This window comes from Chlamydomonas reinhardtii, chromosome 16, assembly GCF_000002595.2.
Source record: "Chlamydomonas reinhardtii strain CC-503 cw92 mt+ chromosome 16, whole genome shotgun sequence".
NCBI classification, from domain to species: Eukaryota; Viridiplantae; Chlorophyta; class Chlorophyceae; order Chlamydomonadales; family Chlamydomonadaceae; genus Chlamydomonas; species Chlamydomonas reinhardtii.
Genome location: NC_057019.1, coordinates 3,923,977 through 3,948,021, shown reverse-complemented (window position 1 = coordinate 3,948,021; position 24,045 = coordinate 3,923,977). Strand labels below are relative to the sequence as shown.

The following is a 24,045-nucleotide window of genomic DNA, read 5'->3' as shown; positions in this document are numbered from 1 at the left end:
TTCCCTCGTGCACACGTAACCTATTCAAAGCGTCACAACTGTCTTGGCAATACACTAACTATGACCACAGCGGTGGGCTTGCCAGGCCCGATTTGTTATTTGAAGAGTCTTTTTTGTGTGTTTTGGTTAGGTAAGTCTCAAACACGACTCTACTGCTGGGTGACGAACACTGCGCCGGCAGCGCCTATATATACTTCCCTCAATGGGTCGTACGGCATTGGGACTTGCCGTTCAGGCCGAGGACGATGTCCTGTGGCCTGGCTGGCTTGCCCGGCCTGCCCTATGTCCTGCTTGGCTTGGCCGGCCTGAGTGGCCGCCAAGCCGCGCAGGCCATCTGCGCGGTGCACGCCTCCGCCAATCTCCCTGACGCACACATCACACCTTCACCTATCCTTCTACTCACATCGCCTCAGGCCTAGCGCCTTGAGGGCTCCTACATTCAGTCCGTTTCCTCCGGCCTGCGAGGCCCTCCGAAACATTCGGCCAGCGCGCTCAGGCGCGCCCTTAAGTCAAACACGCAAACACTTTGCACACCAACACACCTGGCCTTTCGCCAGCCCCTGCCTTGCCCGCCGCATGCCCAGGCCGCGTCCAGCTGTCGCTGTCCCGGCCTGGACCCCATTGCTGAGCCAGCCATTGCTGCTCATCAACTAGTAGCCTGAACATATCACCATATTCACCGTTGAATGCAGCCGACCCTTCGTCGCCGACTACGGCTTTTGGCCTTCGACCGCTTGCTCGGTCCGCAACCCTTCTGCTCAAACTGCCTCCTACTCGTCACCCAATTTTGTATTGCAAACATCATACCAAATGCAATGCTTCGGGCCCTTGTCTTCGCCACCGGCTCGCCATTCGTCTTTTGCCGACAGCTTACCGCACCGTTCCTCTACTCGCTTGCTTCTTGTCGTAAATTGTAATATCTCAACACGACCAATCTATATGCACGGGCCTTAATGCTGCCCGCCCTTTGCTTGACCGTCTGCTTCGCGGAATCCAGAATTCGCCCTGTCTCGCACGTCGTTGCTCTGTACAGTCCATTCGTATTTCCCCGCATAATCAACTTGATGGTAAACATAGTACAAAAGGGTACGGGCTCACGCCTCGCGTTCCAGGTTGGACCGACGATGCGTGTGCCCATCACTGCAGCGGCCGCATCCCTCGCACATCCCGACTTTCCGTGTTACCCCATGCTAGAAACCAGCACTCATTGCTTTTGCACGCTGCTCATCAGCAATTTAGCGGGCCGCGTGGCTGGTGAGGGCTGGTACAAAACGTGTACCGGCGCGGACAGGAGGTGCCGCGTGCTTTGCACCTACAGCTGTCGGTTCGCCCCCACCTACGCCGCGCGCCCCAGTGCGGCCCCTTCGGCACCGAGTGGCGCCAGCCGGGGAGACCCGCGCCCTATATTATTCAATAAACCAGCCCCTATATCCCTTATCAGACGCAGATCCCTTCCCCACTTTATGCGGGCTCCATGAAATGCTGCCCTGAAGTGGCCCACTCCACTGGCCGCCCAAACCATTAGTAATCCCCTACAGATATTCCCTTGGGGTTGCCCACACAACAGTTGCGATGTCCCTTCACCACGATCTCGTCATAAGCAATCCCTGAAGTGCCATCCCATCCAAAAACCCCGCTTATCACCCACATACTGGTTCCAGGATTTCCACAGCAAACCTACACGGTCAGTCAAACCAAACACGCAAACCAAACGGGCCAGGAAGACAACCCCTCGCGCTGTATCTCCGTACGGCCCTGAATCAGGGAGACCCGTACGGCTTTGGGTACAGTTGCTGATGCTGCTGAATCGGCAGGCGGCAGGCGGCAGCACATCTTCAACACACGCACCTTCCTACGCAAACCCCCAACCCACGCATACAACTCGTGCATGGAACCACATACCGTAACCCTTTCTACCATGACGTGGACAAAGCTTAGACTGCGAAAGGAACCTGCACTTTCTTGAACCCGAACCCAAATATTCCCTTGAAAGGGTCTCAACACCTACCCCCTTAGGCAGCCCCAGTGGCAACCGACTAGGGTGCCTACTCGCTCATGCCCTTCATACAAACACCGAATATCAAAATACAACATCCAAATGCCGTTTTGAACCCCAGCTTACCAACATCAAACGCATCCCGGACAATCCGTTCTGGTGACAAAGGAACCGTTAGGGCCCCTTGTGGGCACCTACCCATGCACTTGCTGGGGGTGGGAACACGCACCAATTGCCCCTGCTCCAAACACATACCCGAAACCAGACAAGTACACAACTCTATGGCCCCATGGAGGGGTCAGGATGACCACCCACTGTACCGTTCCATCCCTGGTTACGGCCCTGAATTTAGGGAAACCCGTATCCCCAAAGTACATCCTGGAACTCAAAACCCCAAATCCCCCCAAATCCCCAAATCCGAATCCGTACCGAATCCCAATCCAGCCAAGTGCTGTTGCACCGTAGACATCGTGCGGTTGTGGACTTGTGGTGCCTTGCACCAAGATGTGGGCGCCACCTGGGTCCCATACCTCACAAACACCACTGCCCTCAGTTGCAACTATTTCCTCCTGCCCGCAGCCTCCTACCACTACCGCCAGCGCCCCCTCCTGGGCCTCCAAGCCGGGGTGGAAAGGGCGCTGGCGCGTGGCCTGCGTAAACACTGCATTTGCTCCCAGGGGGGGGGTAGAAAGCTCAGATTCTTACCCCATGCTCAAAATTACAGAGCTTTAGGAGAGCATTATGCACGTACTTTTAGTTTTTTAAGGGGGTGTCTGGTGAGGAAGTTCTGGGCCGCCAAAGTTGGGGGGTCGGTCCTCGTCCCTGGGGGTCGTCGGGTTTCGGGAGCCCATCCCGGCGGATTTCGGGAAGCGCCCCACAAGCAGAACTAGGGGCCAAACGCAGCAGTACGAGGCTCATATGTGCACGTTATGACGTCATAAGCACAAACAAAGCGTGGGAGGGCTAAGTTGCGCGTCCGGGCGTGGACATGTCGGGACATGTCTCCACATTCAACACATGCGCACTGACACAGCTGGGCTCTGAAGCGCTCGTGATGGAACATGGCAAGGGGCAGGAAAGCGCTGGTGCGCACGAGTTCACGTCTAACAAGGCTGCCGATGCACATTGTCCATTCGTCACGCGGCAGAGAGTTGAGCGCGGTGTGGGCTGGGTCAAGAGGATTTCAATGGATAGGATCCCGCGTGTGACCGAAGTCTCAGAACAGGACCGCTGATGACACGGAGTGATAGTGCTCGTCAAGAGGAGTCGATTGACACCACTTTGGTATTAAATGGAGGGGTTTTAACCCCTGAACAACAAGGTTTTGTCCGTCGGGGGGTCGGTCGTCCCCTCAAGGGGGGTCCCGGGGGATTTCGGGGCATGGGGTCTGGCACTTTGTTTCCTACCCCCCCCCTGTTTGCTCCTTTCACAAATGCTCCGCTGCTGTCAGTGATGACATCGAGCCTCCCGTCACCGCGCCCCCTCCTAAGGCCTGAATGCCAGGGCGGTGCTCGTGAAGATCTTGGGAGGAACAGTACCAACTGCCTGGCCGCCACATTAGGAGTGCCTGAATGGGCAACGCCGTCTGTGGGGATACTGCTGCGCCTTCCTAAGCGGATTGCCCAGGGGGGAGCCGGTGCTGGACGGGGGCGGATACGAATGCTTGGGGGCCCGTTGCTTGTGCAACTTGCTGTGTGCACCGGCTTGCCCTCCAGCAGGCATGTAAGGACGCGGAGAGGACAGAGTGCGGTTGGCTTGCTTGCTGCCAGCGACGCCTCCTCCGCGTCCTGCTGCGGCGGCGGAGAAGGTGGAGGCTCCTCTGCTGCAGCGCTGACCGCAAGCCACTCCTTACCATCACTGTCTTGTCTCGTGACTCCTGCGACTAGTGGCTCAGGTGCTGCCAGCCCTGGGGCTCCGGAGCCCCTGGGCGAACTGCCTAGTCCGACTGACGGTAGTGAGCACTCAGCACGTACTGCCACTTGCGCAGCCCTGTCTTGCTGGTCTTCGCAGTTGTCCCGCTCAGGGGTGGCGGGCGGAGACAAGGATGGGGCCTTTTCAAGGCCCTGCACTGCTGCTGGAACCAGGGGAGGAACAGAGCTGGTATGCTTTGTTGCTGGATCTTCAGAGGTCTTGGCCGCCGGGGATGGCTCCTGCACCAGCGGTTGAGACGCTGCGGCAGGCGCATAGCCCACCGCAGCATCCTTGCTGCTGTCCGCCGCCTCTTCATGCAGACACGGAGAGGTTGGCTGTGGCGGGGAGGTTGCGCACTCTGCGTAGAACCGACTAAGCAGCGAACGGGCTACGGTCCTCAAGTTGGGGCGGGTAGTGACACGCCTGCCTGTTGCTGGTGAGGTCTGCGCGACGCATGCAGACTCCCGCGGCCGCTCCAGGAATTTCCACGCCTCTGGTATTCGCTCGAGGCTCCTCGGTGGCTCTACAACGCTGTTGGCCTCGTAGTCCGAGTCGGAGGGGCTGGCGCACGCCCGCCTGCTTGGGCCGTAGTAGCCGGTCCTGGGCAGCCGCTGCTTGGTGTAGTGGCCGTCCTGAGCATCTTGCCCATCCCAGTGGTCATAACCCCTTAGTGGTTGTCGCCGCTCATCCACCTGCTCGCAGTAGTCCGGGCTGAGGTAGCCAAGTGGCGGCTGCCTGCCACCACGGGGGTGCGCATGGCGACCCGCGCAGTGGTAGCGTGCCCTCTCGCTGGCGTAAACAGCCTTCTGGATAGCAGTGGTAAGGTTGCCGGGCTCCATAGTGTAAACCTCGTCATAAAGGCCTGGGTCCAGACCCCGCAAGAAGTTGTACATGTGGGTTAGATTGCCGTCATAGTTAAGACGAAGCTGCGTGACCAGGCTCAGATACCTATCCGCATACTCCCGCACAGTTTCTCCTCGCTGCTGCGCGCAGCTCGCCAGTTGGTAGTGCAGCTCTTGGTCTGATACTCCCCAGCGCTCCCGCATGGCGTCACAGAAGTCACTCCACGTGCAGATTGGGTAGACATGTTTCCACGCGTTGTACCAAGCCTTGGCTGTGGGCCCTAACCGCCTAACTGCAAGCTGCAGTGTGCGTGATGCGGTCCAGCCAAATTCTTCTGCTAAATCTTCCACAACATCCAGCCAATCTCTGACTAAATGGGTGGACGGGTCAAAACGGCTGCAGTGGGCCGCAAGACGATCAAAGTCGTCCCCTGGGTTCTGCTGGATTTGAGAGGGGGGAAGGCACCCAGGGCCCAAAGAGAATCTGGGTCTCTTTGGTCGAGTCTTGGCCTTGTTACTCCCATCATCTTCTTCCTCCATCTTCAGTGGAGACTGCTGAATAGGAAGAGGTCCCGGTAGCGAAACCAAAAACGACGCACAGCCCCCCTACAGCCGCCAGGCTAATTTTTTTCGCTCAGCCAGACAGGTTTTGCAGGCAAGACGCTTGTCGTAGGCAGGTCTCTTCCAGATGGCTAGCCACCCAACACCGGTCGTATGATGACGCCCGGTGCTGTCTTAACTGAGAAGGGGGGAGAAGGGAGACGGAGGCGGGTGTGGGGGCTGACGAGAGCGGGCCTTGGTCAGACGCGGTCGGTGTTGTCAGACGTTGTTGCCACACACGTGCGCTCCGCAGAAGTTGTTGTCGCCGCTGTGATACGGTCTTGTTTAGTTGGTTTCTTGGTCTAGGCGGTTAGAAGTTAGGATACAGAAAGTAAGGGGCGCCGGGTGCTGACACGCACCGGCGCCGCACAGGCGGGCTCGGCTTGCAAGGACCGGGCACCAGAGGGCAGACGCTGTCTCACTCAACGCTGGCCTGTCCTGCGCACTCCACGATGTGGGAGCTAGAGGTGGGGAAGGAAGAATACCCCTTCGGGGGAGTCGGCTTGGCCGGGATTGGGGCACGGGGCCAGAGCAGGTGGGTCTTGAGGGGTAGGAGGAGAGAGAGGGAAAGAGAGGAAGGCTAGGGGAAGGCGACCCACAGAATGCTACCGGAACTTAGTTTAGGCCTAGCTGCGTCTCCGCTGGCTAGGGTTATCCGATGTCTTGACTTGTTTTTGCTTGACGAGACCCTCCCGCCGGTAGGGGCACAGGGAACTGGTCACGGCAGTGGCTAGGAGCCTGCTGCTAATTCAGGCGTGCGCGGGCGACCTGGGACAGATTGCTTGACGCCGGAAAGGCCAGTTGCAGTGACGGTGCAGCCGTCACTGATGGGGGAGGACCTGTAACGGAAACCTGTTTAGGTGGCAGGGGAAGATTGAACCTGCACACAAAAGGGAGAGGGGAAATGCCTGCGAGGGAGGGGACACCGACGCAGACTAGTGCCTGCGACACAAAACACAATGGCAGAGCGCGGCCCTGCGTGTGCTGACAATAGCTGCTGACCTGGTTGCACGTTCACCACTGCTGTCCTGATTACGGCACCGGATGGCACCACTGCAAGACGCCCGATCCCTGGGGCTACCTACACCCTTAACCTGATATCCCGACATTATCCTAGTCAGTCCCTGCTTATCCCCGGGGGGAAACTCAACCCCCTTGTTACCTACGACACACCGACCCTACTGGCTGCGGGGCTCCTTGCCCGTCTTACGCGCGGGAGTCAACCCAGAGGCTGCGAGGCTCCTTTTACTCGCTAGGCCTGGGGCTTCGGGGACTTGCTGCCCTAGTGTGTGGGTGGGCCTCACAGAAGCACGATACCTCCTCCTTAATGCCTAAGACTGAGGGGAACGGGATGACCAATGGTGAGGCCTTGAGAGGTGGGTGTCAGAATCCACTGACCCACGACCACGCGGTGTAGCAGTCGACACGGGGGTATGCGACCCCAAACTTGGGCACCTGTGGTGCAACAGGAACTGAAGGGAAACCCCGCGGCCGTCTACGGCCGGGGTACGAACACAAACAACAAACAGGCAGACAGACGGGAGGCACAGAGCGTCCCACAATATAATCCCTCTACGTATAACAGCTGGTGCCCTTAAGATGGCAGGTGCACAGCTGACGACAGGTTGTTCACAGAAACCCACACGTTACCTCACGATGGGGGAGGCGGAGAGTGTGGGGGGTATAATAGCTGGCGCTTCCAAAGGTCTAGATCAGAGAGCTGCACTGGACGTTGCCGGGCTGGATGGCTGGGCGTTGTCGAGGCAGGGGAACGGTAGACCAGGTTGATTCACACACACGCACACGTTACACGGTCAGCCTGGCCGCAGATGGCCGGCTACAAAGTTGGTCCAGAGGGCTTGGTTCCCTCGTGCACACGTAACCTATTCAAAGCGTCACAACTGTCTTGGCAATACACTAACTATGACCACAGCGGTGGGCTTGCCAGGCCCGATTTGTTATTTGAAGAGTCTTTTTTGTGTGTTTTGGTTAGGTAAGTCTCAATCAAACACGACTCTACTGCTGGGTGACGAACACTGCGCCGGCAGCGCCTATATATACTTCCCTCAATGGGTTGTACGGCATTGGGACTTGCCGTTCAGGCCGAGGACGATGTCCTGTGGCCTGGCTGGCTTGCCCGGCCTGCCCTATGTCCTGCTTGGCTTGGCCGGCCTGAGTGGCCGCCAAGCCGCGCAGGCCATCTGCGCGGTGCACGCCTCCGCCAATCTCCCTGACGCACACATCACACCTTCACCTATCCTTCTACTCACATCGCCTCAGGCCTAGCGCCTTGAGGGCTCCTACATTCAGTCCGTTTCCTCCGGCCTGCGAGGCCCTCCGAAACATTCGGCCAGCGCGCTCAGGCGCGCCCTTAAGTCAAACACGCAAACACTTTGCACACCAACACACCTGGCCTTTCGCCAGCCCCTGCCTTGCCCGCCGCATGCCCAGGCCGCGTCCAGCTGTCGCTGTCCCGGCCTGGACCCCATTGCTGAGCCAGCCATTGCTGCTCATCAACTAGTAGCCTGAACATATCACCATATTCACCGTTGAATGCAGCCGACCCTTCGTCGCCGACTACGGCTTTTGGCCTTCGACCGCTTGCTCGGTCCGCAACCCTTCTGCTCAAACTGCCTCCTACTCGTCACCCAATTTTGTATTGCAAACATCATACCAAATGCAATGCTTCGGGCCCTTGTCTTCGCCACCGGCTCGCCATTCGTCTTTTGCCGACAGCTTACCGCACCGTTCCTCTACTCGCTTGCTTCTTGTCGTAAATTGTAATATCTCAACACGACCAATCTATATGCACGGGCCTTAATGCTGCCCGCCCTTTGCTTGACCGTCTGCTTCGCGGAATCCAGAATTCGCCCTGTCTCGCACGTCGTTGCTCTGTACAGTCCATTCGTATTTCCCCGCATAATCAACTTGATGGTAAACATAGTACAAAAGGGTACGGGCTCACGCCTCGCGTTCCAGGTTGGACCGACGATGCGTGTGCCCATCACTGCAGCGGCCGCATCCCTCGCACATCCCGACTTTCCGTGTTACCCCATGCTAGAAACCAGCACTCATTGCTTTTGCACGCTGCTCATCAGCAATTTAGCGGGCCGCGTGGCTGGTGAGGGCTGGTACAAAACGTGTACCGGCGCGGACAGGAGGTGCCGCGTGCTTTGCACCTACAGGCACCATAAAGCAGCAGGGCTGCAGGGCGGCCTAGGGCTGCAGGGCGGCAGAGCGGCAGGGCGGCAGGGCGGCAGGGCGGCCAGGGGTCGTATCTTGTTTTTGGGGTAATGGTTTTGGGGACAAATACGGCCGGGTGGCCGCCGTCTTTTGTCTGGGCACATGGCGGTTTGGGGGCTTCTCCATAGGAATTCGGACAGAGCCCGCCCCAAAACCGGGCCAACAATGTCTTGCCTCAGACATTAGTCCCCGGGAGGAATGTCTAGGAAACGGCCAAAATGGCCAATTAATGTCTGGAGACATTAAGGTAGGAGCCCTGAGGGCGGCAGGGCGTTGTATCGCGCTCCGGGGCGGCTGTTCCACCGAACCTTACACTGATGTAGTCTACCTTCCCCGCGTTATGTCTTGTGCAACGCAGCCGGGCAGTGTGCCAGGCCCGCGGGCCATGGCAGTACGGCACGGTTCTTCGTCCCAGCCCATCCCAACCCAAACCCAAACCGATGCCCTAGCCCACCTCATCAACGTATTACCGTCCCCTTGCGGCGCACCCATTTCTTACCTCGTGGCCATTCATGACTAGGCCGCAGAAACAGGCTGTCCAATGCTTCGCAAACTGATGGCTAGTACCACATGCGCGCTGACGTGGAGGGGTTCCCAAGCGCTGTTGCACACAAATCCATATTTAGCAAGGCTGTCCATGATTAGCAAGGCTGTACATCATACGAGCTTGATTTCGCCCCTTTTGCGGTCCTCTGTCCACGATGTACCGTATAGCACAGTATCCTGCACACAACGTGCTACACAGCTAGCAAGCGTGCTGGCGCCGGGCCCCTCGGCATGTCGCAAATGAGACCCTCGCAAAGCCCAGCTGCTGCAAAGCACCCGCATATTGAGGGGCTTATAAGCTCCAAGCACATACCAGTTGCCTCAGAGCCGCTCGCCAACGACGTCCCAGAAAGGGGCCGAGCCGAACCTCCAGTATCTACAGCTAATTCCCAGCTCTATGAAAATGCGAGTTTGCTCACAGAACCACCACCGACAAGCTCCGAACGAAGGCAATACCGAAGCCCTAGCGGACTCCTGTCGCGCGCAAAGGTTAAGCCCAAGCCTGGATGCACCAACATACGCAATGCGATGATAAAGGCTTTGCAGCCGGTATGGGAGGGGCTCCTTTCTACCAATCTGAGAATAGCACAGGCATGCAGAAATGGCGTGACAAAGTTATGCACAGCGGAGGGAGTATACCGTTCATATGCGACTAAGACAATCGGGCTGCTTGCAGAGAGCCTATTGACGAGTGCACTTGCGCTGGGCGACCTGGGCAATCGGCATGGAGGAACCCTGCTGCGCTCCGGTGCTTCGGCACTGCACTCCATGGCAGAAACAGCCTACGGGCCACAACCTACCCTTAACTGTAGCGCCCCCTGGGAACGTTCACCACTCCTTCGCCTGCACCTTACACTCGTCGTCCACTTCCACTGGGCTGGAGCAGGGCATGTGCGGGCAGCCATGCACAGCCATACAATTGCCATCAGAGTAGGCGCACATCTTGCTACCCGGTCTAGACTCGCCATCTACCAAACAGCTGCCCAGACTGGCAAAGCCCTACACACCATACTTGACAAAGCCATTGTCAGCCTCACAATCATCACCGCGACAGGGGCCATGTATATGCTCTGGACCCACCTCCTGCATGCCGAAACCCGCACTGCCTCAGTCAACTCAGAAATCTGTGCAAACGGTGCAATCCTCAGCCTGTTACTATGGGGTCCCACACTCACCACCCTCGCTCTCTCCCCTGTAGGTGCAAAGCACGCGGCACCTCCTGTCAGCGCCAGTACATGTTTTGTACCAGCCCTCGCCAGCCGCGTAGCCCGCTAAAACTGTTACGGACTAACATGCAAGTGCGTGCTGGGGTTCCAACGCGGGGAACACGGGGAGATCGGGATGGGCGAAGGCGTGACGCCGCGGCAGTGGCACACGCAACGTCGGTCCAACCTGGGACGCGAGGCGTGAGCCCGTACCCGTGTGTACTATATTTATGATCAAGTTGGATAGGCGGGATAAATACAGATGGAGTGCAGTAGTGCACCAAGCAACGGTGTGAGAGACAAGGCAAATTCTGGATTCCGCGAAGCAGACGGCGAGTGAAAGGGCTGACAGTACACAGGCCGTTTGAAGATTAATTAGTTGTGTTGAAATATCTTGATGGGTAACAAGAAGCAAGCGAGTAGAGGAACGGTGCGGTAAGCTGTCGGCAAAAGACGACAGACGAGCCGGTGGCGAAGACAAGGGCCCGAAGCATTGCATTTGGTTCTCTGTTTGCAATACAAATTGGGGTGACGAGTAGGAGGCAGTTGGAGCAGAGAGTCGCTGAAGGGTTGCGGACCGAGCGAGCGGTCGACGGCCAAAAGCCGCAGTCGGCGACGAAGGGTCGGCTGCATTAAACGGTGAATGCGGTGATATGTTGAGGCTAATAGTTGATGAGCAGCAATGGCTGGCTCAGCAACAGGGTCCAGGCCGGGACAGCGACAGCTGGGCGCGGCCTGGGCATGCGGCGGGCAAGGCAGGGGCTGGCGAAAGGCCAGGCGTGTTGGTGTGCAAGTGTTTGCGTGTTTGACTCAAGGGCGCGCCTGAGCGCGCTGGCCGAAAGTTTCGGAAGGCCTCGCAGGCCTGAGGAAACGGACTGAATGTAGGAGCCCTCAAGGCGCTAGGCCTGAGGCGATATGAGTAGAAGGATAGGTGAAGGTGTGATGTGTGCGTCAGGGAGCTTGGCGGAGGCGTGCACCGCGCAGATGGCCTGCGCGGCTTGGCGGCCACTCAGGCCGGCCAAGCCAAGCAGGACATAGGGCAGGCCGGGCAAGCCAGCCAGGCCACAGGACATCGTCCTCGGCCTGAACGGCAAGTCCCAATGCCGTACGACCCATTGAGGGAAGTATATATAGGCGCTGCCGGCGCAGTGTTCGTCACCCAGCAGTAGAGTCGTGTTTGAGACTTACCTAACCAAAACACACAAAAAAGACTCTTCAAATAACAAATCGGGCCTGGCAAGCCCACCGCTGTGGTCATAGTTAGTGTATTGCCAAGACAGTTGTGACGCTTTGAATAGGTTACGTGTGCACGAGGGAACCAAGCCCTCTGGACCAACTTTGTAGCCGGCCATCTGCGGCCAGGCTGACCGTGTAACGTGTGCGTGTGTGTGAATCAACCTGGTCTACCGTTCCCCTGCCTCGACAACGCCCAGCCATCCAGCCCGGCAACGTCCAGTGCAGCTCTCTGATCTAGACCTTTGGAAGCGCCAGCTATTATACCCCCCACACTCTCCGCCTCCCCCATCGTGAGGTAACGTGTGGGTTTCTGTGAACAACCTGTCGTCAGCTGTGCACCTGCCATCTTAAGGGCACCAGCTGTTATACGAAGAGGGATTATATTGTGGGACGCTCTGTGCCTCCCGTCTGTCTGCCTGTTTGTTGTTTGTGTTCGTACCCCGGCCGTAGACGGCCGCGGGGTTTCCCTTCAGTTCCTGTTGCACCACAGGTGCCCAAGTTTGGGGTCGCATACCCCCGTGTCGACTGCTACACCGCGTGGTCGTGGGTCAGTGGATTCTGACACCCACCTCTCAAGGCCTCACCATTGGTCATCCCGTTCCCCTCAGTCTTAGCCTCTTAGGCATTAAGGAGGAGGTATCGTGCTTCTGTGAGGCCCACCCACACACTAGGGCAGCAAGTCCCCGAAGCCCCAGGCCTAGCGAGTAAAAGGAGCCTCGCAGCCTCTGGGTTGACTCCCGCGCGTAAGACGGGCAAGGAGCCCCGCAGCCAGTAGGGTCGGTGTGTCGTAGGTAACAAGGGGGTTGAGTTTCCCCCCGGGGATAAGCAGGGACTGACTAGGATAACGTCGGGATATCAGGTTAAGGGTGTAGGTAGCCCCAGGGATCGGGCGTCTTGCAGTGGTGCCATCCGGTGCCGTAATCAGGACAGCAGTGGTGAACGTGCAACCAGGTCAGCAGCTATTGTCAGCACACGCAGGGCCGCGCTCTGCCATTGTGTTTTGTGTCGCAGGCACTAGTCTGCGTCGGTGTCCCCTCCCTCGCAGGCATTTCCCCTCTCCCTTTTGTGTGCAGGTTCAATCTTCCCCTGCCACCTAAACAGGTTTCCGTTACAGGTCCTCCCCCATCAGTGACGGCTGCACCGTCACTGCAACTGGCCTTTCCGGCGTCAAGCAATCTGTCCCAGGTCGCCCGCGCACGCCTGAATTAGCAGCAGGCTCCTAGCCACTGCCGTGACCAGTTCCCTGTGCCCCTACCGGCGGGAGGGTCTCGTCAAGCAAAAACAAGTCAAGACATCGGATAACCCTAGCCAGCGGAGACGCAGCTAGGCCTAAACTAAGTTCCGGTAGCATTCTGTGGGTCGCCTTCCCCTAGCCTTCCTCTCTTTCCCTCTCTCTCCTCCTACCCCTCAAGACCCACCTGCTCTGGCCCCGTGCCCCAATCCCGGCCAAGCCGACTCCCCCGAAGGGGTATTCTTCCTTCCCCACCTCTAGCTCCCACATCGTGGAGTGCGCAGGACAGGCCAGCGTTGAGTGAGACAGCGTCTGCCCTCTGGTGCCCGGTCCTTGCAAGCCGAGCCCGCCTGTGCGGCGCCGGTGCGTGTCAGCACCCGGCGCCCCTTACTTTCTGTATCCTAACTTCTAACCGCCTAGACCAAGAAACCAACTAAACAAGACCGTATCACAGCGGCGACAACAACTTCTGCGGAGCGCACGTGTGTGGCAACAACGTCTGACAACACCGACCGCGTCTGACCAAGGCCCGCTCTCGTCAGCCCCCACACCCGCCTCCGTCTCCCTTCTCCCCCCTTCTCAGTTAAGACAGCACCGGGCGTCATCATACGACCGGTGTTGGGTGGCTAGCCATCTGGAAGAGACCTGCCTACGACAAGCGTCTTGCCTGCAAAACCTGTCTGGCTGAGCGAAAAAAATTAGCCTGGCGGCTGTAGGGGGGCTGTGCGACGTTTTTGGTTTCGCTACCGGGACCTCTTCCTAATTAGCAGTCTCCACTGAAGATGGAGGAAGAAGATGATGGGAGTAACAAGGCCAAGACTCGACCAAAGAGACCCAGATCCTCTTTGGCCCCTGGGTGCCTTCCCCACTCTCGAATCCAGCAGAACCCAGGGGACGACTTTGATCGTCTTGCGGCCCACTGCAGCCGTTTTGACCCGTCCACCCATCTAGTCAGGGATTGGCTGGATGTTGTGGAAGATTTGGCAGAGGAATTTGGCTGGACCGCATCACGCACACTGCAGCTTGCAGTTAGGCGGTTAGGGCCCACAGCCAAGGCGTGGTACAACGCGTGGAAACATGTCTACCCAATCTGCACGTGGAGCGACTTCTGTGACGCCATGCGGGAGCGCTGGGGAGTATCAGACCAAGAGCTGCACTACCAACTGGCGAGCTGTGCGCAGCAGCGAGGAGAAACTGTGCGGGAGTATGCGGATAGGTATCTGAGCCTGGTCACGCAGCTTCGTCTCAACTATGACGGCAATCCAACCCACATGTACAACTTCATGCGGGGTCTGGACCCAGGCCTTTACGACAAGGTTTACACTATGGAGCCCGGCAACCTTACCACTGCTATCCAGAAGGCTGTTTACGCCAGCGAGAGGGCACGCTACCACTGCGCGGGTCGCCATGCGCACCCCCGTGGTGGCGGGCAGCCGCCACCTGGCTACCTCAGCCCGGACTACTACGAGCAGGTGGATGAGCGGCGACAACCACTAAGGGGTTATGACCCCTGGGATGGGCAAGATGCTCAGGACGGCCACTACACCAAGCAGCGGCTGCCCAGGACCGGCTACTACGGCCCAAGCAGGCGGGCGTGCGCCAGCCCCTCCGACTCGGACTACGAAGCCAACAGCGTTGTAGAGCCACCGAGGAGCCTCGAGCGCATACCAGAGGCGTGGAAAACCCTGGAGCGGCCGCGGGAGTCTGCATGCGTCGCGCAGACCTCACCAGCGACAGGCAGGCGCGTCACTACCCGCCCCAACTTGAGGGCCATGAAAGGTCCAGCCCGTTCGCTGCTTAGTCGGTTCTACGCAGAGTGCGCAACCTCCCCGCCACAGCCAACTTCTCCGTGTCTGCATGAAGAGTCGGCGGACAGCAGCAGGGATGCTGCGGTGGGCTACCGGTATGCGCCTGCCGCAGCGTCTCAGCCGCTGGTGCAGGAGCCCTCCCCGGCGGCCAAGACCTCTGAAGATCCAGCACAAAAGCAGACCAGCAGCTCTGTTCCAGCAGTGCAGAGCCTCGAGAGGGCCCCATCCTTGTCTCCGCCCGCCACCCCTGAGCGGGATAACTGCGAAGACCAGCAAGACAGGGCCGAGCAAGTGGCAGTACATGCTGAGTGCTCACTACCGTCAGTCGGACTGGGCAGTTCGCCCAGGGGCTCCGGAGCCCCAGGGCTGGCAGCACCTGAGCCACTAGTCGCAGGAGTCACGAGGCAAGACAGTGATGGTAAGGAGTGGCTTGCGGTCAGCGCTGCAGCAGAGGAGCCTCCACCTTCTCCGCCGCCGCAGCAGGACGCAGAGGAGGCGCCGCTGGCAGCAAGCAAGCCAACCGCACTCTGTCCTCTCCGCGTCCTTACATGCCTGCTGGAGGGCAAGCCGGTGCACACAGCAAGTTGCACAAGCAACGGGCCCCCAAGCATTCGTATCCGCCCCCGTCCAGCACCGGCTCCCCCCTGGGCAATCCGCTTAGGAAGGCGCAGCAGTATCCCCACAGACGGCGTTGCCCATTCAGGCACTCCTAATGTGGCGGCAAGGCATTTGGTACTGTTCCTCCCAAGACGACCTTCACGAGCACCGCCCTGGCATTCAGGCCTTAGGAGGGGGCGCGGCGGTGACGGGAGGCTCGATGTCATCACTGACAGCAGCGGAGCGTTTGTGAAAGGAGCAAATGCAGTATTTACGCAGGCCACACGCCAGCGCCCTTTTCACCCCGGCTTGGAGGCCCAGGAGGGGGCGCGGGCGGTAGTGGTAGGAGGCTGGGGGCAGGAGGAAATAGTTGCATCAGAGGACAGTGGTGTTTGTAAGGTATGGGACCCAGGTGGCGCCCACATCTTGGTGCAAGGCACCACAAGTCCACAACCGCACGATGGTGCAATTGGGATTGGGATTCGGTGGTATGGATTTCGATTTGGGGGGTTGGGGGGATTTGGGGTTTTGAGTTCTAGAATGTACTTTGGGGATACAGGTTTCCCTGAATTCAGGGCCGTAACCAGGGATGGAACGGTACAATGGGTGGTCATCCTGACCCCTCCATGGGGCCATAGAGTTGTGTACTTGTCTGGTTTCGGGTTTGGGTTTGGAGCAGGGGCGATTGGTGCGTGTTCCCACCCCCAGTGCATGGGTAGGTGCCCACAAGGGGCTCTAACGGTTTCTTTGTCACTAGAACGGATTGTCCGGGATGCGTTTTATGTTGGTACTTTGGGATTCAAAACGGCATATGGATGTTGTGTTTTGGTATTCGGTGTTTGTATGAAGGGCATGAGCGAGTAGGCACCCTAGTCGGTTGCCACTGGGGGCTGCCTAAGGGGGCAGGTGTTGAGACTCTTTCAAGGGATAAATAGGGTTCGGGTTTAAGAAAGTGCAGGTTCCTTTCTTCTCCAGACCGTACGCAGTCTAAGCTTTGTCCACGTCATGTACGTGAAAGGGTTACGGTTTGTGGTTCTATGCACGAGTTGTATGGGTGGGTCGGGGTGTGCGTGGGAAGGTGCGTAGTGTGTTGAACATGTGCTGCCGCCTGCCAACTCAGCAGCAGCAACTGTCTGAAGCCAGGGTACGGGTCTCCCTGATCCAGGGCCGTACGGAGATGCAGCGCGAGGGCTTGTCTTCCTGGCCCGTTTGGTTTGCTGGTTTGGTTTGATTAAGGATGCATGTTTGCTATGGAAGTTCTAGAACCAGTATGTGGTGATAAGCGGGGGTTTTGGATGGGATGGCACTTCAGAGACCGCTTATGACGAGATCGTGGTGGAGGGACATCGCAAATGTTGTGTGGGCAAACCCAAGGGAATAGTTGTAGGGGTTTATATGTGTGTTTGCATGGCCAGTGGAGTGGGCCACTTCAGGGCAGCATTTCATGGAGCCCGCATCAGAGGGAGGGAAGGGATCTGCGTATGATAAGGGAGTCAGGTGCTAGATCACGGTATGTTTAAAGGTGCGGGTCTCCCCGGCTGGCGCCACTCGGTGCCGAAGGGGCCGCACTGGGGCGCGCGGCGTAGGTGGGGGCGAACCGACAGCTGTAGGTGCAAAGCACGCGGCACCTCCTGTCAGCGCCAGTACATGTTTTGTACCAGCCCTCGCCAGCCGCGTAGCCCGCTAAAACTGTTACGGACTAACATGCAAGTGCGTGCTGGGGTTCCAACGCGGGGAACACGGGGAGATCGGGATGGGCGAAGGCGTGACGCCGCGGCAGTGGCACACGCAACGTCGGTCCAACCTGGGACGCGAGGCGTGAGCCCGTACCTGTGTGTACTATATTTATGATCAAGTTGGATAGGCGGGATAAATACAGATGGAGTGCAGTAGTGCACCAAGCAACGGCGTGAGAGACAAGGCAAATTCTGGATTCCGCGAAGCAGACGGCGAGTGAAAGGGCTGACAGTACACAGGCCGTTTGAAGATTAATTAGTTGTGTTGAAATATCTTGATGGGTAACAAGAAGCAAGCGAGTAGAGGAACGGTGCGGTAAGCTGTCGGCAAAAGACGACAGACGAGCCGGTGGCGAAGACAAGGGCCCGAAGCATTGCATTTGGTTCTCTGTTTGCAATACAAATTGGGGTGACGAGTAGGAGGCAGTTGGAGCAGAGAGTCGCTGAAGGGTTGCGGACCGAGCGAGCGGTCGACGGCCAAAAGCCGCAGTCGGCGACGAAGGGTCGGCTGCATTAAACGGTGAATGCGGTGATATGTTGAGGCTAATAGTTGATGAGCAGCAATGGCTGGCTCAGCAACAGGGTCCAGGCCGGGACAGCGACAGCTGGGCGCGGCCTGGGCATGCGGCGGGCAAGGCAGGGGCTGGCGAAAGGCCAGGCGTGTTGGTGTGCAAGTGTTTGCGTGTTTGACTCAAGGGCGCGCCTGAGCGCGCTGGCCGAAAGTTTCGGAAGGCCTCGCAGGCCTGAGGAAACGGACTGAATGTAGGAGCCCTCAAGGCGCTAGGCCTGAGGCGATATGAGTAGAAGGATAGGTGTAGGTGTGATGTGTGCGTCAGGGAGCTTGGCGGAGGCGTGCACCGCGCAGATGGCCTGCGCGGCTTGGCGGCCACTCAGGCCGGCCAAGCCAAGCAGGACATAGGGCAGGCCGGGCAAGCCAGCCAGGCCACAGGACATCGTCCTCGGCCTGAACGGCAAGTCCCAATGCCGTACGACCCATTGAGGGAAGTATATATAGGCGCTGCCGGCGCAGTGTTCGTCACCCAGCAGTAGAGTCGTGTTTGAGACTTACCTAACCAAAACACACAAAAAAGACTCTTCAAATAACAAATCGGGCCTGGCAAGCCCACCGCTGTGGTCATAGTTAGTGTATTGCCAAGACAGTTGTGACGCTTTGAATAGGTTACGTGTGCACGAGGGAACCAAGCCCTCTGGACCAACTTTGTAGCCGGCCATCTGCGGCCAGGCTGACCGTGTAACGTGTGCGTGTGTGTGAATCAACCTGGTCTACCGTTCCCCTGCCTCGACAACGCCCAGCCATCCAGCCCGGCAACGTCCAGTGCAGCTCTCTGATCTAGACCTTTGGAAGCGCCAGCTATTATACCCCCCACACTCTCCGCCTCCCCCATCGTGAGGTAACGTGTGGGTTTCTGTGAACAACCTGTCGTCAGCTGTGCACCTGCCATCTTAAGGGCACCAGCTGTTATACGTAGAGGGATTATATTGTGGGACGCTCTGTGCCTCCCGTCTGTCTGCCTGTTTGTTGTTTGTGTTCGTACCCCGGCCGTAGACGGCCGCGGGGTTTCCCTTCAGTTCCTGTTGCACCACAGGTGCCCAAGTTTGGGGTCGCATACCCCCGTGTCGACTGCTACACCGCGTGGTCGTGGGTCAGTGGATTCTGACACCCACCTCTCAAGGCCTCACCATTGGTCATCCCGTTCCCCTCAGTCTTAGCCTCTTAGGCATTAAGGAGGAGGTATCGTGCTTCTGTGAGGCCCACCCACACACTAGGGCAGCAAGTCCCCGAAGCCCCAGGCCTAGCGAGTAAAAGGAGCCTCGCAGCCTCTGGGTTGACTCCCGCGCGTAAGACGGGCAAGGAGCCCCGCAGCCAGTAGGGTCGGTGTGTCGTAGGTAACAAGGGGGTTGAGTTTCCCCCCGGGGATAAGCAGGGACTGACTAGGATAACGTCGGGATATCAGGTTAAGGGTGTAGGTAGCCCCAGGGATCGGGCGTCTTGCAGTGGTGCCATCCGGTGCCGTAATCAGGACAGCAGTGGTGAACGTGCAACCAGGTCAGCAGCTATTGTCAGCACACGCAGGGCCGCGCTCTGCCATTGTGTTTTGTGTCGCAGGCACTAGTCTGCGTCGGTGTCCCCTCCCTCGCAGGCATTTCCCCTCTCCCTTTTGTGTGCAGGTTCAATCTTCCCCTGCCACCTAAACAGGTTTCCGTTACAGGTCCTCCCCCATCAGTGACGGCTGCACCGTCACTGCAACTGGCCTTTCCGGCGTCAAGCAATCTGTCCCAGGTCGCCCGCGCACGCCTGAATTAGCAGCAGGCTCCTAGCCACTGCCGTGACCAGTTCCCTGTGCCCCTACCGGCGGGAGGGTCTCGTCAAGCAAAAACAAGTCAAGACATCGGATAACCCTAGCCAGCGGAGACGCAGCTAGGCCTAAACTAAGTTCCGGTAGCATTCTGTGGGTCGCCTTCCCCTAGCCTTCCTCTCTTTCCCTCTCTCTCCTCCTACCCCTCAAGACCCACCTGCTCTGGCCCCGTGCCCCAATCCCGGCCAAGTCGACTCCCCCGAAGGGGTATTCTTCCTTCCCCACCTCTAGCTCCCACATCGTGGAGTGCGCAGGACAGGCCAGCGTTGAGTGAGACAGCGTCTGCCCTCTGGTGCCCGGTCCTTGCAAGCCGAGCCCGCCTGTGCGGCGCCGGTGCGTGTCAGCACCCGGCGCCCCTTACTTTCTGTATCCTAACTTCTAACCGCCTAGACCAAGAAACCAACTAAACAAGACCGTATCACAGCGGCGACAACAACTTCTGCGGAGCGCACGTGTGTGGCAACAACGTCTGACAACACCGACCGCGTCTGACCAAGGCCCGCTCTCGTCAGCCCCCACACCCGCCTCCGTCTCCCTTCTCCCCCCTTCTCAGTTAAGACAGCACCGGGCGTCATCATACGACCGGTGTTGGGTGGCTAGCCATCTGGAAGAGACCTGCCTACGACAAGCGTCTTGCCTGCAAAACCTGTCTGGCTGAGCGAAAAAAATTAGCCTGGCGGCTGTAGGGGGGCTGTGCGTCGTTTTAACCGACACCCCTCTGTGTGCAATAGCGCTTGCCCTCGGGATAACCGCCATCCCCGCAGCCCTCGGTCTCCTGTTCGCACTGACAGTGACATCCATCCTCGCCGTCCTCTGTCTCCCAGCTCTCCTCAAACATGTGGTCCAAGTGACACGGCAGATAGCCTCTGCAACCTGGGCCCGGCGGAAGCTCCTACTCTGGGGAACAGCCATGGCCATCATCCTGCGAAACCTGTACCTCACACTGCCGGACCCGTGCAGTGTGCAACCGGCACAGCTGACACTCTGGGGGCCAGCACTGGCCACCGGCCTACTTACTGCTAGCCAGGCAACCACTCTCCTCACGCTTACATATGCAGTAAACCGGACACACACGGTGCCCTACGTCAAGCCAACACTGCGAGGTGCGCTGCCCACAGGCCCGACAGCCCCGCCGGCGCCCGCCGACCCTCGCATTCATGCGGCAGTGAACACCCAACCACCAGCCACGCTGCACTGGCCGCCCCGGTCCAATGCAACATACCGTGAAACACAGCGGCAACACTTCTGCAGTGTCCACGCCCTCAACAACTCTTTGGGGCTCGCATGGCTCGACCCCCTAGATGTCCTCTCTTATGCTAAACGAGTGCACGCTCACCTTACAGCCACGCAGGATCCGAATGCCCTGTTCTGGAAAGAATGCTACTGCCCCAACAGTGGCGCCTTCAGCGAACTTCTCCTGAACCACTACCTGTACCACAATGCCACCATCAGCAACATATTCGCCTACCCCAACAGGAAGCTGATTATGCGCCGAACCCACTTTCCGCGACTCAATGGCGACATCAGCAAAGAAAAGGTCCTAGAGAACCTTCCGGTAGCCGCCCGAACTCGCGGCTTTACCGTCCACCAGTACACCGTGCGACACACAATTGCTGTGCGTTACGAAGCAGGACAATGGAGAGTAATAGACTCGGTGAACAGCCCTATCCACAACACGGTCTTACACGACAACACTTGGAACACACTTGATGGGGAGGTCTGGTGCCTTGACGCGGTGCGTGCATCTGACACAGCATCACTTCAGGAAGCACTTGGGCAACTCCGTGAGATCGTCCCGCCACCACGCCCGCCACCCCACATGGAGGCCACCAGACCCGTGCAGACAGGGCCCGCCGCCACAGGAAGGCCGGCACCAGAGCCAGCTCAACATGCCCAAGACAACTCACCGCTGCGGGCAGCACACAGGGCGCCACAGCACGCAGCACCCCACACTACCGCACCCGCGCAGGCACACAATGCAAATGCTGGCATAGCACCCCGACTCAACACGACAGGCACCCGACAAACTATCCTTAACTGGCTAGTACGGCCCACTGCACGCAACCATGCCCACATGGAACCCAACCAGGCACACACAAACACGCGACCCCCCAGCAGCAACACCACCCTACACATCGTGACCCACAATGTACGGGGACTGCTCTCAGAAATTTTGTCCACCGGCCAACCCGGCAACCTCAGCTTCACCCTCTGCAACCTAGCCCAGTGGAAAGCCGACATAGTTGTCCTAACCGAGACAAAACTGACAGGGAAGACTGACTCTATCAAGCGAGCCTTCCGAAATGAAGGATACCGCCTCTACTGTAGCACTACTCCCCGCGTGGCCACAGCGCGCGGTAGCGCTGGCGTAGCGGTGGCCATCTCCGCCCGGTACAGTGACCTCGGCTGCGTCACACACCACACGCCCCCACCAACACTCCATGGCTATGTGTCACACGTTCAAATCAAGACCCCCGGGAGCACGCCTCTCACTGTACTGGGCATCTATGCACCAGAGGACATGCAAACCCGCAAGGCAATCTACACATACTGTCAGCAGGTGGTAGGCCGGGCGGACGCGTGCGGACACCACCTAGTCACCGCGGGAGACTTTAATGCCGTCGCCCGAGCACATGAGCGGGACAGCCCCATCGACACGGCGGACCGGGCCCACCAGCGGTTCCTTGCCGATAGTGGCCTGCGCCCTATCCGCGGAGACACCACTACCACTGCCGAATGGTCATATGAACAAACACGCCCGGGCATGGCCCCATATCACAGTCGCATCGATGACATCCTCCTATGCCCTGCCACGCGCGCTGCATGCACAGAAGCGCGTGAATACACCAGTACAGTTGCAGGCAACTTCGACCACAAACCAGTCCACGCAGAGTTACTAGCCGCGGACCTACAGCTATGGCCGGCACCACAGGCCGGCGCCCGGAACCCAGCCCCCCAGCAGCAGACCCAACAACGATGGGCCGAGGTCGCCCTGCCCGTCACACAAAAGCAACTGGCCGCCGCAGCTATCCGCCTTGAGGAAGCCTTGGTGGAAGCAACAGCCGACCTGCATTCCGCAACAAGGCAGGTAACGCAATCAATTGAACATGCACTCACAAGGCACAGCATGGACCCCACAGGCTACCCCGCCAGCGTCATGCACCGAGACCTGGCGCAGGACACGAGCATCCAGAAGGCCGATATCAACCAACTTGCAGAACAACTTGCCTCCGCACTGGACACCGGGCTAACATGCCTCCTTGAAGAGTGCACCCGGAAAGCCCCCTTCACTGGCAAACACCACGCATCACGCTCCACCGCACGGGTGCTGAAGCCCCTATGGGACAAGGAAGTGGCCCTGAAGACACAACTGACAAACCTCACGCAAGGGCCCCAGGCCCTACCTGAGGTTGACGCCGCCAATGCAGCAGCAAAGCTGCGGAACGAAATAAAGGCCTGCCAAGCCGAGCACCGCCAGCTAGTGGCGGACCGCGCCAAAGCCCAGCGAGAGGCCGCTGCCACAGCGCTGCAACATACCCTGGCCACGCGCCCTGCACAGGGGCACAAGAGAATCTTTCAGAAGGAAGACATGGAACGGGGTCTCCCAGCGGTCCGGAACCCAGAAACTGGGGAGGTGACGACTGACTCCACCAGCATCCTCGCCATACTCGAAACCCACTTCCGAAAGCTGTCCGCCCCACCACGCGGCACCCGCACTGGGGACTTCCGACTACCCAGCAACGCCACACGCGGCTACCCTTTTGAAAAAGCCGACGCAACAGATCAATTCACACTGGACCGCAACCGGCACCCTGACACACACTCCATGCTCCCCAGCATGGCAGACACGGCAAATTTTGAGCAGTGCATTTCTCACCTCTCCAGAAACAAGGCGACAGGCCCTGACGGCATACCAAACGAACTGCTCCGTATCCTGCCATCGGGCATGAAGCGCAACCTCCACTGTATCCTGCAAATCATGTACGTCAAGTCACAAATACCCGAAACCTGGGCCGCATCGGAGACCGTGCTACTCCCCAAACCTGGAGACGCCCTGGACATAAAAAACAAACGGCCCATTGCGCTCGCAAATACCTGCTACAAGCTGTACACGTCCATGCTTACCTTGGGCATTGGCGAACTGGCTGGCCCCCTCCAGCTATTCAGTGAAGCGCAGGAAGGCTTCCGTGCCTACTGCAACACCGAAAGGCAGGTCCTAAATTTGGTACATGCCCTTGAGGATGCCGCACTATATGGAAAAGATGTCTATGCGGTATACGTGGACTATAGCTCCGCGTTTAACACAATCGACCAGGACCGATTACTACAAATAATGTTTGACCTTGGGCTGCCAACGGACCTGATCCGCGCAGTCCGCAACCTATATGCACACGCGACCACCCGCATCCGCACCGAACACGGAAGCACATCCGCCATTCCTATAGAGCGAGGCACCGTGCAAGGGGATACACTCTCACCTGTGCTCTTTATTCTGTTCATGGAACCTCTTGTCCGCTGGCTCCATGCGGGCGGACGGGGCTACCACTACGGCTGCCTGACCCCCAGCGAAAACCTGCAATACCATTGCAGTGCCGCCGCGTACGCAGACGACCTGGCGGCGCTCACCAACTCGCTCGACGACCTGCAGGTTCAATGTGACAAAATCGCATCTTACGCTGAGTGGGCGAGCCTGCGTGTCAATCACACCAAGTGTGC

At 58.6% G+C, this 24,045-nt stretch overlaps 1 protein-coding gene across 1 annotated transcript; it reads right to left on the bottom strand.

Annotated features, from left to right (window-relative positions):
• Positions 1-962: 962 nt before the first annotated feature.
• Positions 963-4,804, bottom strand: CHLRE_16g690509v5 (uncharacterized protein). The gene is made up of 2 exons (XM_043071685.1): positions 4,331-4,804; positions 963-2,818 (listed from the first exon to the last, which is right to left on the bottom strand). The coding sequence occupies exons 1-2, from the start codon at positions 4,744-4,746 to the stop codon at positions 2,758-2,760; spliced, it is 477 nt and encodes a 158-aa protein (XP_042915796.1). The 5' UTR covers positions 4,747-4,804; the 3' UTR covers positions 963-2,757.
• Between the last annotated feature and the right edge of the window lie 19,241 nt (positions 4,805-24,045).